This window comes from Larus michahellis, chromosome 2 (assembly GCF_964199755.1).
Source record: "Larus michahellis chromosome 2, bLarMic1.1, whole genome shotgun sequence".
Classification (NCBI taxonomy): domain Eukaryota; kingdom Metazoa; phylum Chordata; class Aves; order Charadriiformes; family Laridae; genus Larus; species Larus michahellis.
In genome coordinates, this window is record NC_133897.1 from 137,704,382 (window position 1) to 137,719,033 (window position 14,652).

The 14,652-nt window shown below is 40.2% G+C and overlaps 1 protein-coding gene across 1 annotated transcript in view; it reads right to left on the minus strand.

The window, feature by feature from the left end:
- TPD52 (tumor protein D52) overlaps window positions 1–14,652 on the minus strand; it is a 129,912-nt gene that overhangs the window by 53,341 nt on the left and 61,919 nt on the right. Inside the window, exon 6 of the mRNA XM_074577329.1 lies at window positions 14,019–14,200. Within this exon, the coding sequence (XP_074433430.1) occupies window positions 14,019–14,200 (182 nt within the window). The remainder of the gene's footprint in view (window positions 1–14,018; window positions 14,201–14,652) is intronic.

A 14,652-nucleotide genomic window follows, 5' to 3' on the forward strand; every position in this document is an offset into this window, starting at 1 on the left:
TTTTTCAACAGAGTGATTTTAGATCACTGCAAAACTCCTTTTTTATTTTCTGTAAATTTATATCACTGCTTAGCAAGTTGAACCCAGCCTAACCTACTCCAGCCATGCGTTATTTCTTTCCACTGGCCTACTATAATTTAGTTTTAGCTAAATGCACCGCTGGTGCGTACACCAGGCCAAAGCTTAGCATATTCCTAATACATCTTGCAGAAGCAGAGGAATATTTCACAAACCTTCGCATTACAGCAATGTGTGAGTCAAGTCACTGAAATACTCAGAAAGGGATATCGTATTTGCTGCCACGCATCACCGCTGCTCTGCGTCCCGCCCCCCCATTCTCGCCCCCCGAGGCTGGCAGCAGTGGCAGCTCTGCCTCCTGCCAAGCGGAGGATCACAGTTTGTTTACCGAGCTCTGTCTGGAGGAAGGAGAGCGCATTTCAGTCTCATCTCCAGCAGCCCTGTCAAGCCAGCTGCCAAGAACAGCCTTGAAAGGCTTCGGAGGGAGCAAAATCTAGTATTTGGGTGGTAAGTAGACTGGTCTGGCACCAAAAGATGAGTGAAGGGGAGCAGGCAATACCTGATCTGAAAGATTAAAACACTTCTAGGCAACTTCAAATGTATAAAGTCATAGGAAAAGAAGTAACTGAACTCCCTAAATGGAAGACAGATTAGCAATCAACTTATAATTACCACTCAGATTAAGATCTCTACCTGAATACTTGAAGTTAATGAGTACAAATTGCAAATAAATTAAACTTGTATGCTACTTACATTTCCTTACGATATATGGAAAAGACCTGAAAAGTTTCATTGGGATTTCATGTTGTAGAAGATAAAAGTTTAAATAATTAAGTTTTTAAAATTAACACTCCATTACTTCCAGAAGATTTCAGCAGGGTTAAACACGTGAGCTTTGTGTTTCTATAAAGACATGCTTTATATAGCTTTACACGAACCGTGAAACTGGTTCATAAGATCTCATTGCCTTTGGAAGAGCCCGCTAACTACTATGAAAATAAAGAACAAAAGGTTTTACACAGAACAAGTAAGCAATCCTTCATTCCTTCTAATAAAATCATTAATCAAAGAAAAACTGCTTAAGCCTTTTTCCTCTTACCCTACTAATGGGAAGTCACCAAACACTAATAAGTGATAGGCATTTTTCATTGTACCCAATGGTTATTTCCCCGCCTTTAGAGTCGTATCTCAATTTCTCGGTTAAGTGGGTACGTGCTCACGCAGTGTGACCACATTATGCGCACTTTTCCATGTCATCAGAGCCTGCCAAGCCTCAAAGCAGATCATTTAAAATACAGCTTCAGTATTTTCAGAACAATCCCTTCAGGATTTGAAGGACTGGGGGGTGGTTGTTATTTCTCGCCCAAGCTGGGTGGCGGGATTTTGAGTTCTTTAGATAAGAAATAAATTGTTGTAAAATGCTAAAACAGGAAAACAGAAAATTTGCCTCTCTTGACAGCTACCACAAAAGGAAAAAGTAAAGTGCTTTGGTTTAGTTAAAAAAAAAAAAAAAAAAAGAAAGAAAAGCCCCATGATTGACTATGATCATACTTCATACTTCAGTATCCATAAATCATGGCTGCGTTCAGCAAGTTCACAAAGCAACAGACATCTGCATCCCTGCTTGGCTGTTATGATGCTTAAAATGCTGACAGAGCCACGGCAGCAGTGACCACACACAGACTCCAAAATTTATTAAGGCAAGTTTTAACAGCTACTGAATACTCTTAGAAGAGTAACTCCTTTTTCTTTTTTTTTTTTTTCTTCTTTTTAAATACATGAGTTTTTACTTACACTGCAGTTCGTCCAGCACAACAGCCATACCTGCCTAGGATTTTAAATTTAATCTTGAAAGTTTTAGAAAAATCAGGCAAGCAAATACAATAGCAGGGATTGTGCTGTCAGATGCTCCTTATTCAGTAAGAGCTATTACATACAACCTAAGTGTTACTTTAGCTCTTCCATTGCTTCTGCTTCTTCCTCCAAAAACGCTTCATATAAAAATTATATTCAATTGCTCTTCCCATCTTAGTTCCACACAAGTGCATGCAAAAAGAGAGGCGGCAAGGACTGTGTAGTTTTTGTTAGCGTATTAGTGAGCAGAAAAGGAAAATTAGTTTTAAATAATAGACATGCAATAAAATGTTATTTATTTTTGCCTCTAAACACTGTTTTTTTTCTTTTTATTCAGATTTGCTGAGCTGCCTAATAATAGCAAAGCAGCTGAATCACCTACACAGCTCAGAAACACTCGGCCTTAACAGGCTTACCTTGCTTTGTAGGAATTTACCTGCTTTTGTGCCCTGGTTGGATAACGGCATCGAAATAGGCTGACAAGGAGTTACAGAAAGCATCAGGGGAAGCAAAGCATCTGTCAGGAGTTCGGTGTGTAGGAGTAACAGAATTAATTCTATCAGTCTTTTTGGGCCTATTCCAAGCGGCAGTCAACACCCACTCCTCCCTCTGATCAACCATCCCTCTGTACAGACAGTTGACCGCAAATGCAACTGCGTGACTGAATCCTCGATGGCCACCGCCTTCAGTCGGGCAGACAGGTCTTCTATCAAGTTATCATGTTAGAATCACAGAACAGCAGAGGTTGGAAGATGCCTCTGGAAGCCACCTGGTGAAAGCCCCCCCAGCCTGCTCAAAGCAAGGTCCTCCAAGACTATGTCCAGGCTGCTTTTACATATCTGCAAGGAAAAAGGCTCACAACCTCCCTGGACAACCTGTGCCAGTGCTCGGTCACCCTTCACAGTAAAAAAAAGCGTTTCCTCATGTTAAGAGAGAACCTCCTGTGTTTCAATGTGTGCCCATTGCCTCTGGTCCTGTCACTGGGCACCACTGAAAAGAGCCTGGCTCTGTGCACCCTCCATTCAGGTATTTATACACATTGATGAGATGCCCCATGAGCCTTCTCTTCTGCAGGCTGAACAGTCCCAGCTCTCTCAGCCTTTCTCCACTGGAGAGACGCTCCAGTCCCTTCATCATCTTAGGGACCCTTCACTGGACTGTCTCTTGACCTGGGGAGCCCAAAACTGGACACAGAACTCCTGGTCTGGCCTCACCAAGGCTGAGTGGAGGAAAAGGATCACCTCCTTCCACCCTGCTGGCAATACTTTGTCTAATGCAGCCCAGGATACCATTTGCCTTCTTTGCGACAAGGGCACATTGCTGGCTCATGTTCAGCTTGGTGTCTACCAGGAGCCCCAGGTCCTCTCTGCCAAGCTGCTTTCCAGACTGGTGGCCCATGCATGTACTAGTGCCTGGGGTTGTACCCCTCCATGGGAAGGACTTTGCACTTCTCTTTGTTGAGCTTCATGAGGCTCCTCTCAGCCCATTTCACCAGCCTGTCACGGTCCCTCTGGATGGTAGCACAACCACCCTGTGTAACAGCTACTCCCCTGAGTTTTGTACTCTATGCAAACCTACTGAAGGTACACTCTGTCCCATCACTGAGGTCATTAATGAAGATGTTAAACAGGACTGGATCCAGCATTGACCCCTGGGGTACACTGCTAGTTACCGGCCTCCAGCTTGAGTCATCTTAATATTATATAGCAGACTGAGAAGAATTATCAGTGAAATAATTCTGTACAACATCTCTAGCTTTGCTAATATTAATAATTTTGTTATATCTTTCTGATATTTAATGTGTTAAAGTCTTGGTTCTTGCAGTTACACTGTTACACAAGCAGCTCAATTGCCTTTTAAAAAAAAAATTGGTTTAATTAAAAATTCCTATTCTGCCAAGTTAAAAAAAAAAAGTGATGTGAACCCAAAGACTAAAGAATCCAAAAAGAAATAAAACAAAAAAAATAAAAACTTTAATATCATGATTTGTGGGAGGCTTGACTCATGCCTTCTGAAGAGCTTGAGGTTGATATATTACCTGCAGAGTGTTTCCCTCACTGTGTTAATTCCCTTCTCAGACTTGCTTACTGAAACTATTCCAGAGGGATGAATAATTACCACTCCATGGTTATACGATAGCATTAATTTTCCTGAGTAAGATCTATGTTATATGAAGACTTATAAGACATTTGGTCCAAACCATCATTAATTCAGTTTCTCAACTTAGAAACTAAATAGCTTCTGTCTTTGGGCAAGTCTACACCTCTCAGTGGATTGCCATGCAGAGCCCATGAGCTACTTTAGACCAAGCTGGCTCCCAAAGTGAACTCAAGCGACCACACCAGCGCAGCGCTGCAGCTCAACTCATTATGCTAAAAAGAGGGTTTAGCGCAGTTACACCCAACCTAATAAAGTAGTTATACTGCTTCGGTAACCTGGACTGTTTTTTCACCTGGCCCTTACCTCTGTTACAGGAACAGGTCAAACTGAGCAGACTTAAAGCCAGAATCATCTGCACCTTGCTCTGCAGTTCAGTAACATACAGCTCCCTGTACCCCTGAAGAGTATCAGACACCACGTCCCTACCTCATCCACTGTCAGCCAGAGTCAGTGAAACGTGTTGGGGAGCATTAGGGTTTTCACTAAAAATCTTCTGCATCTGGAATGGCTAAGATTCCTACAGCCTTTCCTAGCTATTGAGGTAATTAATTATACTTTGCTAGAAATATTTAAGTGAGAGAGCTCCTCCCCACATGCAAACTACCAGGCTTTCTCCAAAGTGTGTGTTGGGGGGGGGGGGAGCGGGGGGAAGAGAATTTCCATATATGCTACATGTAGAGATTCAAGCCATTTATTCTCATCAACTTCAAAACAAAATACTAGAAACAATTTTAATTCTTCTGCCAAGTCATGAGTTTGTAATTCTAGTTCCTACAGTTCTTGACATCCAATACCTGAATTAGAGGAAGAGAGAGTTAACCTGCCTCATCTTCTACAGACAACACTCAAGCCTTCCAATACAGTAATAAGTTTCCCAAGCCTTTTTTTTTTTTTCCCCTATCGTGTATGTGTGCACGTCCACATATGAGAAAAAGTGTGGTTTAACGAGTATTTACAGACTTTGACACTGCCAAAAAAGCTCCAGGCCACCTATGGACTGCTTTGTTCTCCCAAGACGTTTCATACAGCATATTCCATCTCCCATTTATCATGATGCCCTGGGAAGACAGAGCTGGCACAAAATTTTCACCAGTAAATGCTACTAGTTTTGTGTGGTTTTTCTCCAAAGGCAATCAAATTCCATAACTCTCTGCTACTTCAAACTCATGACAGAAGTGAAAACAAATATGGAAAAAGTGATTTGCAGGTCTGCATGCACTGGTGCAGCCATAATCCTAGGTCTACGCTGCATACTCCATACCAAATGCTGTGCAGAGTGCCTCATTAATATGGATTAGTTGTACTTTTGACAACAAACACCTGTCCCATGCTATTATTACATTAACTAAACTCTGAAGTATTTATCTGGGATGAAAAATTTACAGTATCCATCCAAAAAAGAGACTGTGGGCTCTGGGAACTCTGGAAGCACAGTCTTGTGTGCTACAGAACCACACAAAGCCAACACCTCCATTTGTGGTTGAAAATAACCGCTGAAGAACGATATACAGTGGGTGGCAAAAACAGTCACAATTGTAAAGTAACCAAGCAAATAATAAGCTATGTCCATCGGGGATAAAAATGCTGTAATTTCCAAAATGCACGCTGCTATAAATAAGTTAAGAGGTTATTTGCTGAAGTACACAGATTAAGTTTGCAATCACACGGCTACTCTGCATGCTTATTTAAAAAAAAAAAAAAGAGATGAAATTGTTTGACAGCAGACAGAGTGGCACCGCGTGCATTGTTTGGGCTCGGAGCAATGGCGTATTGCGCTGTATGGAAGCTTTGTAGAAAAAGGAGTTCATGCCACCTCCTTGAATTTAGCCCTCTTCAATATAAACAATAAGGCCTCCTTTTTAAGTTGCAGTGTTGGTATGTGGGAACAAGACAACAACATTAGTCCCGCTTACCATTTCTCCTTGGAATTTGGGCAAAGTTTGAGACCAAAGGCTGACCAGAGTGCCAAAACCCAAGTTTGCTGATGACTCGTGCAAACCACCTTGGTCCTCAGAGAGTTTCAACATGACATTCTGGTAATTTTAATCACAGAAAGAGACTGGTTTTCACAGTGCGGAGACCAGCTGTCTGGTTTATGTTTTCCATAACAGACACAAACTGGAAGAGACTCAGGAAAGAGCGTGTGCACACTTTGTTTTATACTCCAGCAAATCTGACCAGGTCATAATTAACCAACAATTCAAAAATAATATGGTCTAAGTTCATCTTTCAAAATGCAGAGGAATTTTGCCCTCCAATAAGTAGGTGCTTACCTGATAGGTAGGACAACTTGGAAGCTAAGGAGGGTAAGGAAGGAGCAAGGAAGTATGAAGATTGCTTTGATTTCAGATACCTATTTAATATTACAAACGTATTAGTCAGCGATGTGGCAGTGATAGACTCAAATCATTTGAAGTTACAGACACAAAGGAAACCACTGTCATATAAACTTACCAAATTCTCCCAGGTTGCTTACTTATGCCACTACTATTTATTTTGACAGGCAAGAAATACTTTACAAACAAACAAAAATAAAAAAACAAAAAATAATCAGAGCTGATAACAGAAGAATATGACAAATTTTCTACGAAAGCCAGGTAAGTGTTCATGCTGACTAAATAAGATTATGTTAATAGATATTTTAGTAAGTTATGCAATTTCTGCTTTAATTATGCATAAATGAGCAAAAATTATTTATAAAACTTTCCAAAAGCATTATTAGAAGTAACATATCATATACTGCTGCAATACAGCCACCTCTAAAACACAGCGACTGCTTAAAAACACACAACAAAACTGCAAATTCTAACAGTTCAGTGGGAAAACAGTGGTAAAAAGATGAGCAATAAAGCTAAAAAGGCTTACTAACATATAATACTGAATAGATATAATAATATAAAACTGCAATTAGTTATAAATGTAACTACATTATATTTATATTTGAAATATATATTAGCAATCAATATTGGAAAAAAGAATACAGAGAGCAGCCTGGAAGGGGTACAAACAGTTAACAGAGCACATGAACGAGGCAACAGCAGCAAAAGATGACGGAAGGAAGGAAGATAACGTGTTCCCTCTAAGAGGCTGGTTACACATTTTACATTCATCATCTTATGAGATTTTTTTTTCTACAGTGTGGTTACTACTAGAAAGACTTGTGAGAAAAAGACTGATCTGTTCGGAACAAAAACTACAACAGAAGAATAGAAGCAGCAAAGGAGGAAACCACTGATTTAATTCTGATGAGCGAACAGCAACAATTTGAACATACAACTAGAATAAGAAAACGCTGCTAGTATAGTTACTGTGTTCATGCTCCTCACTTAACAAAAGTAGCAGTTAGAACAGTTTTCCTCAGCAGACCTTCAGCCTGTTCTAAGCAAGAACTACACCATGGAAATCAAAAGCAATTTTGCACACCGGCCCAGCACCGTGTTCATTTTATCAGTACCTTCAACATGCATTAATAATAATTTTAAAAAATTACTAAGTTTCTACAGGTTTTCAGTCTCTTTCTTATGACACGTTTTTTCTGCATCTGCATGAGTTTGAGAATTGTACTTGCAAAAGCATCATTTATTATATCACTTGTACTGCTGGTTAGCAATTTCCTTCTTTCCCCTTGAGAATTACACATTACAGATAGATGCTATTTTGCTGGCAACAGACAGTAAAAAGGAAGTAGACTATCATAAAAACAAACGTAAAACTAAAATCGGCATTAGTGCAGCAAGAAACGTTTCCTTTATGTATCACATTAATTACCCCCCCCCCTTTTTTTTTTTTTTTAGCAGTAATAGTTCCATCAACATTCCAAGTTTGACAGGAAAACTGTGGGATGTGCCAGGCTGCCAGCACAGCCCCGCTCCAGTCAGCAGCGGTACAGGAGGATAGGGAAGAAATACGTACTCTGACGAAAACATCAGTAAGTCACTCCACTGCCACCAGCTCTGTGTCCTACGGGTGGCCCCTACTGCTACTCAAAGACTTTGCTCCTAGTTAGTCACAGACACCAGGTTAAGTGTGAATTTGATGCTTGTGATTCTTCAGGCAAAGAAGGAGCAAAGGCCCCGAGGAAGAGAGTGGGGTACTGGGTCTCTCTATCAGGCCAGCCTCCTGACAGTTGTCCAGTCTTTATTCAATTTTAAAAGGAAGAGTTAGAATGATTATGTCTTTAACATCATCTCTCTAAACCTTTCCATAGTAATCTTGCACCATTACATACACAACAGTCAGGGAAACTAGGGTTCAGCAAGCAACAGGTGAATTTACCACACGCTGACATCTTCCCTTCAAGTATCTTTGCCGCACACCGAGAGTGAAGTACCTTTGTGTGAGGTTGCTCATTCTGGTTGAAAGATGCACTAATCGTTCCAAGGAGCATATTCACATGGCATCAAAATAGAATAGTTAACTACAAACTGGAACCAAACCAAATAGTGTCTTATTGAAATCCTCCCCCCTGCAGAGCACCTCTCTCCATGCACCTCTTTTTTTTCAGAAATTGATTTTTTTTTTAATCTTACAAGATCTTTCAAATAATTTCACCTTTCAATGTTAACTTAAATTGAAGACTGTCTTAATAAAATGAATATGGTAGAAAACAGCCAGCCTTATTCACATTACCTAGTCTAAAAGTCTATTTTTAACTGGATTCCATTCTGCCCTTATCTATAAAATATTTAAAAAAAAAAAAAGAACAAAAGGAGAAGAATTTAAAATGTTTCCCAAATAAAATTCACCTTGGCAACCATTCAAACAGTATAAATATTTTGATACAATTTACAGAAACAGCATTAGGTAATGTTTTATGATGCTCATTAAGCTGTCATGTTCTAAATCACAACCAGCATCAAATGATTTCTTCCCTTCTCTACTATTTAAGTTTGGCAAATACGCACGGTATAAAAGGTGTCAAGTAAAATCGCCACAGGATATACTGGAAATCCCTGCACCAGCTGCATACTCAAACATAAAGGAAGTGTCTTTCTGATCCTACAGCCTGATAATACTGGAGTTGCTGGAGGGTTACAGCAGTCTTTGAAAATAAAGCTTCATTACACTGGCGTGGAGAGGTGCAGTTTAATCCTCTTTGGAAGCTGGTCCCACAATCCTACATTTTAGAAAATTGCTGAAAGCCATTGTGCTTTTGATGGGAAATGGTCATTAACAGTACAGGTGCAGACCATGCAACAGGCAGTGTCAGCACAACCCCTTCCCACATTTTCTGGTTCTTAGGAATTCCATCTGATAATGGCAGAAGCAGGTTGTAACAGCACCTTTTTGCCATGGATTCGGTTGTTGTTCATTTGGACATCTAAGGCAGACACTTTCCTCTTTAGGATTTAATTTCTTCGGCATGTTAAAAGAAAGAAAAAAAATACACCACTTTCTTCCTATAGCTGAAAAGTTACTGTACACTTACTTTCCTACAGACCTTTTCTCATTTGTATAAATTCTGGATGCTTTACAAAACTGCTATATGTTGTTAGCATAAACCACAAATTTAATACAGCATTTAAGTCAAAGTGTATCAAGAAACATGTTTTTACTAATTACAGTATATATTAAATAAGTACAGCACATACGGTTTCATGGTCTTATTAAATAAGTGTAATGAATACTCCTGTCATTTAAATAAAACCCAAATAACAAAATGCTGTTGACATTTATAACCAAATACATCCTTGCCTGACCCCAGGGAGGTTTTACCAACAATATCTTTGGTCTCTAACTAAGCTGATGCATGCTTCCAATCTCAGTACCATCAATGCCAGTAATGAAATCTATCTTTTGCATTCCTGTGAAACAGCTTTCCCGAAGAGGATACAAAGAAGTAAAACAATCAGCAAAAACCAAAAGAAAACAGCTAGCAGGTTCTTCAAATGTTTATTCAATTTAAATTTTGTATCATTACTGGTCTGAGGTTTCTTTCACTTAATAGTTTGTGGTGTTTCATTCCGTTTTGGTTTTGTGGGGTTTTTTTTCCTAAAAGGTTGAAGTTTACTTTAGAAGAACTGATGGGAAAATGTATTTATGTAGCTACTTCAAATTTTCCAAGTGAGGGACACCTATTTTTGCAGTTGCTTTTTTACCCAAGACAGTCTTGAGGGTGGAATCTTTTCTTATGGCCACGTGGTGGTAGCACTACAGGGTCTTTTCACTTGGACATCCCAAGAGATGACAACTGTTAGGATCAGGACCGAGCAATTTAAGAGAACAAGCTTTACAGACAAGAACCTCTTGTAGGATTTTTGTTTCTTTTCAAGTAACTTCTAGCACTTTCAAAGAGCAAAGGATATTATATAAGAAAAAGAAAACTGTATTACAGTATCATGAAAATAGTTGAGTCCTGGTGAGAAAAAAGCTAGATAATTGAGGAAATATCGAAAGCACATGTCCTCATGAAGATACCTTCTTACATAAATGGCAAGAGAGAGGAGTTTTTCCTTTAAAGATGCTAACCTGATATTTTGGAGGAGTTGACAAATACCCGAAAAGACACAACATTAAAAACAAAGATCAGGATCAGAATACATGTACTAGAAGTGCCATGCTCTCAAGACTGACTTCCTAAAAATGGTATCATGAATTTCCATGTCAGAAGATTAAATCTGGCTCTTCTGTCCTGAACTGATGGCCTTCAAGAAACCCTCTGTTATCTGTAAATTAAAACGCCCATTCTTCCCCTTGGCACAAACAATAAACATTTTGCAAACAAAACAGTAAACAGTTCTACTGATTACACGCACGTACAATATGGTGCTGAAGTCACTTTTGTCAGCAAGTGAATTAGCAGAAATAACAGTAACAAAGTCTTCCTGCAGTCACCAATGTAAGCTGATACAGATATAAATACACACTGCAAATTCTATCTAGTTACTTTCAAGCTTTGGTAGAAGATACTCCAGCCTTTAACCTTTATTCTGGTGATCAAAAGCAGTTATTGCCTTCCAAAGAGATGTCAGTGTTCATCAAAAGACTCTACGCCTTCACAGTTACTAAGGCCACAGAATCATAGAATGGTTCAGGTTGGAAGGGACCTTAAAGATTATCTAGTTCCAACCCCCCTGCCACAGGCAGGGACACCTCCCACTAGACCAGGCTGCTCAAAGCCCCATCCAGCCTGGCCTTGAACACTTCCAGGGATGGAGCATCCACAACTTTTCCGCGCAGCCTGCTCCAGGGTCTCACCACCCTCACAGTAAAGAATTTCTTCCTAGTATCTCATCTAAGTCTACCCTCTTTCCGTTTAAAACCACTACCCCTTGTCCTATCGCTCCACTCCCTGATAAAAAGCCCCTCCCCATCTTTCCTGTAGGACCCCTTTCAGTACTGGGAGCATGCTATAGCGTCTCCCTGGAGCCTTCTCTTCTCCAGGCTGAACAACCTCAACTGTCCCAGCCTGTCCTCACAGGAGAGGTGCTCCAGCCCTCTGATCGTCTTTGTGGCCCTTCTCTGGACTCACGCCAACAGGTCCATGTCCTTCTTATGTTGGGGACTCCAGAGCTGGATGCAGTACTCCAGGTGGGGCCAATGTATGAAAAGATTGTACTTGTTTTGGTAAGGCAAACTTTACTGTCTAAATCAATGAGCTGCTGTCTTTACCATGGAGGCAGATCAAAGCAATTGTACAAGCAAAGGCATAAGTCTTCCTACTCCTTTTAAATAAGCAAGGAGATCCAAACTCAGCAGCACCTGAATACTATTGATGGCATACGCAGCTAGCTAAAACAGCAGTTGTCCATGTTTATTTTTGATTCCACCAGTACTTTACAAATTTTGTGTTAAAAATCCCAGTTAGAAATTAATTGGTACAACTATGTTATATGACACAGCACCTTATGACAAACTACAAGCTAAAAAAACAGAACAAAAGATTGCCCGTGACTGCAATTTTTTGTATATCCAGGTAAATTTTAGAAATTCCAATTCCAAAACCACTATGAATTGGAAAAAAGTGTCAGGGTCCATTAGATACAGAGTATCAACACTACTACTTCCACTGCCACTCCTCAACGTTGTAAATGCTGTCTGCATCATTTTGTGGACTATCGTCTTTAGTTCCAAATTTTATTTCATTAAAAATGCCCAGGCTGTTAATTTCCCACTCTCTACTCACACTCAAAAGCAGTGAGAGGGAAGCGTAAACAAGCCTTATGTGGATCCGCTTGTTTTTATCATTATAACAGGCAGCCAAAAATACAACTGGCCTAGATCCTCTCAGGTCCCAGCATTCAGCGGACAACTGACTTGTTCTGAAGCACCTGCTCCAACAATAGTTTCCCTGGGCCTCATTTCCCACTGTACCACCACAACATGCACCAGAAGGAAAGACAGAGCATTAGGAGAAAGATGAGTGTAGGGAAAGAGTGGAAAGACACTTATCTGCCTGCAAGCTTTTTTAAGACGACACAGTTCATTACTTTCCTCTGATTTGTCCTGCCACCCAAGTATTCCAGAGCAATGTGACAAAATGAGATATTAACACCACACAAGGAAAGGGTGAGCGGTGGGCTCAGCATTCACAAGGGGAGTGAATCACAGTCAGGGATTTGAAGACAACACACAAAGTTTCCCACTCCCTAAACCTGGGAGGAAGCACACAAGCAAACACGGGACACAGTAAAGAAGCTGCACTGGAAGCGAGGAAGGGGCATGAGTGCATGGAGCCTTGATATGAACCATGCAAGCAGACAGTGGAGAGCTACAGGTCAGAATCAGAGAGGAGACTAATAAAAACAGTGTCATGGTGGATAGCTGCTACAGATTGTCTGCTGAGGAAGAGGAGTGGATGAAACCTTATTTAAAGAACCAAACACCACCTCACAATTGCAGGTCTTAATTCTCACAGGGGACTTCAGACGTCCTGATGTCTGCTCAAGTAGACATGGAGGGGCACAGGCAATCCAGAGTGTGTGTCCTGGTAACGTTTCTTTGACAGAGGTGCCAAACAGGCCAACTAGGGCAGGTCTGCTGGATGTGTTACTCACTGGAATGAAAGAACTGGTTGGGAATGTGGCAGCTGATGGCAGCCTCGGCTGCAGTGGCGACCAATGACAAAGCTTAAACTCTGAAGGAAAGTGAAAAAGGCAAGTGCCAGAAGAGACTCCTGAGTTTCAGGATAGTAGGCTTGTTTAGGGCAGGCAAGACGCTGTCCTGACATGAAAAGGTGCCCGGAAGAGGCCATTGATCCATAAGGACAAACTCCCCAATGCTCTAGATGCATCTTCCCCAATGTGCGTGGGGAAGTCAAGTGGGCCTGGCAGAAGGACAGGTAAGCTGAACAGGGAGCTTTGATCTGAACTCTACCACAAAACCAAAACAAACAGTCATAGATTGAGATGAATATAGAAACACTCCTCAGTCATGCAAGAATAGCATTGGGAAAGAAAAAGCTCGTCTCAGCTTAAAATTAGCAAGAGAATCAAAGAGCAACAAGGGTTTTACCACCACAGCAGCAGCAAAAGACTAAGAAAATCTTCACCTGCTGTCAAACGTCATAGGCGCAAAGGACTCAGTTTATCCTGAGCCATCAGTTACATTTGTTTTGAAATTCATAGACCCGTCAAAAAAAGAAAGTTGAGTATACAAATGCTCTGATAAAATACTATCACCAACTTGCACACAAATGTGTTGTTATTTCTAATAAATCTTTCCGTTAAAAAAATCAATCATTTCAGAACTGTTTATTGCAGGAATTATACTTAATATTTTAGACACAGTGATCTTGCAGATTAACAAAGATAGCAACAATGCAAACTTGCAAAGGAATCTGCATTCTAGACCATGATGTCTGAGCTACGCAGGTCTGTTTGTGATCATACTTGCATTCTGCACAATATGTTAACTTCCACAGTTTAAATCATAAAATTCATATGAATTACCCAAACTCAATCCAGAAGATGGTCAAGTGCCACTAGCTAAGCCTTTCAGTATGTCAGTCACATATAGTAATCGCTTACCGTAAATTTATTACTTACTTTCCATCTACTTCTGGTCTTTTGCACACACAGTGAAACTTGCCACCAAAATCTATATAAAGATCATCTTCTACAACATGGAATATTCGACCAATGGCAATTTTATCTTTGGCAGGTCCCATCTGAATTAAGGGAGAGCGCCTCAACAGGGATGCAAAGGATTCTGATTTCTCTGAAGGAACCTACAGATTAAAAATAAAAAAAAATAAATCACAAAACATACTATTTGGAGAAGGAATTAAATTAAACTTGTAACATACAAAAAGGGTTTTTTCAAGCCAGAAGAACTAAACAGAACAAAATAAACAAGCAATTAAAGGTTGAAAGACCTTTTGGCTTCAGCGACACGCTTTCCCATTAACTACCTCAAGTATATGCTGAAAAACCATCTATATTTTATACAAACAGAGAAAAATACCATAATTTTCCACTTGAACATTTGTAAACTTTTATTCTTGGGGAAGTAAAAACAAGAGACAGTTTTGAATTCCAGCTCTGCTGGAAGGCACAAACAGCGCGGGTTGTTCTGACGTGACCTGGCCCCGGGAACTGTAAGCTAGAGATCTAACGTGTGGTAAATCTGCTGCTTCAGAAACAGGAACTGTTAAACGTAGCATCCCAAGGACAAGAGCTG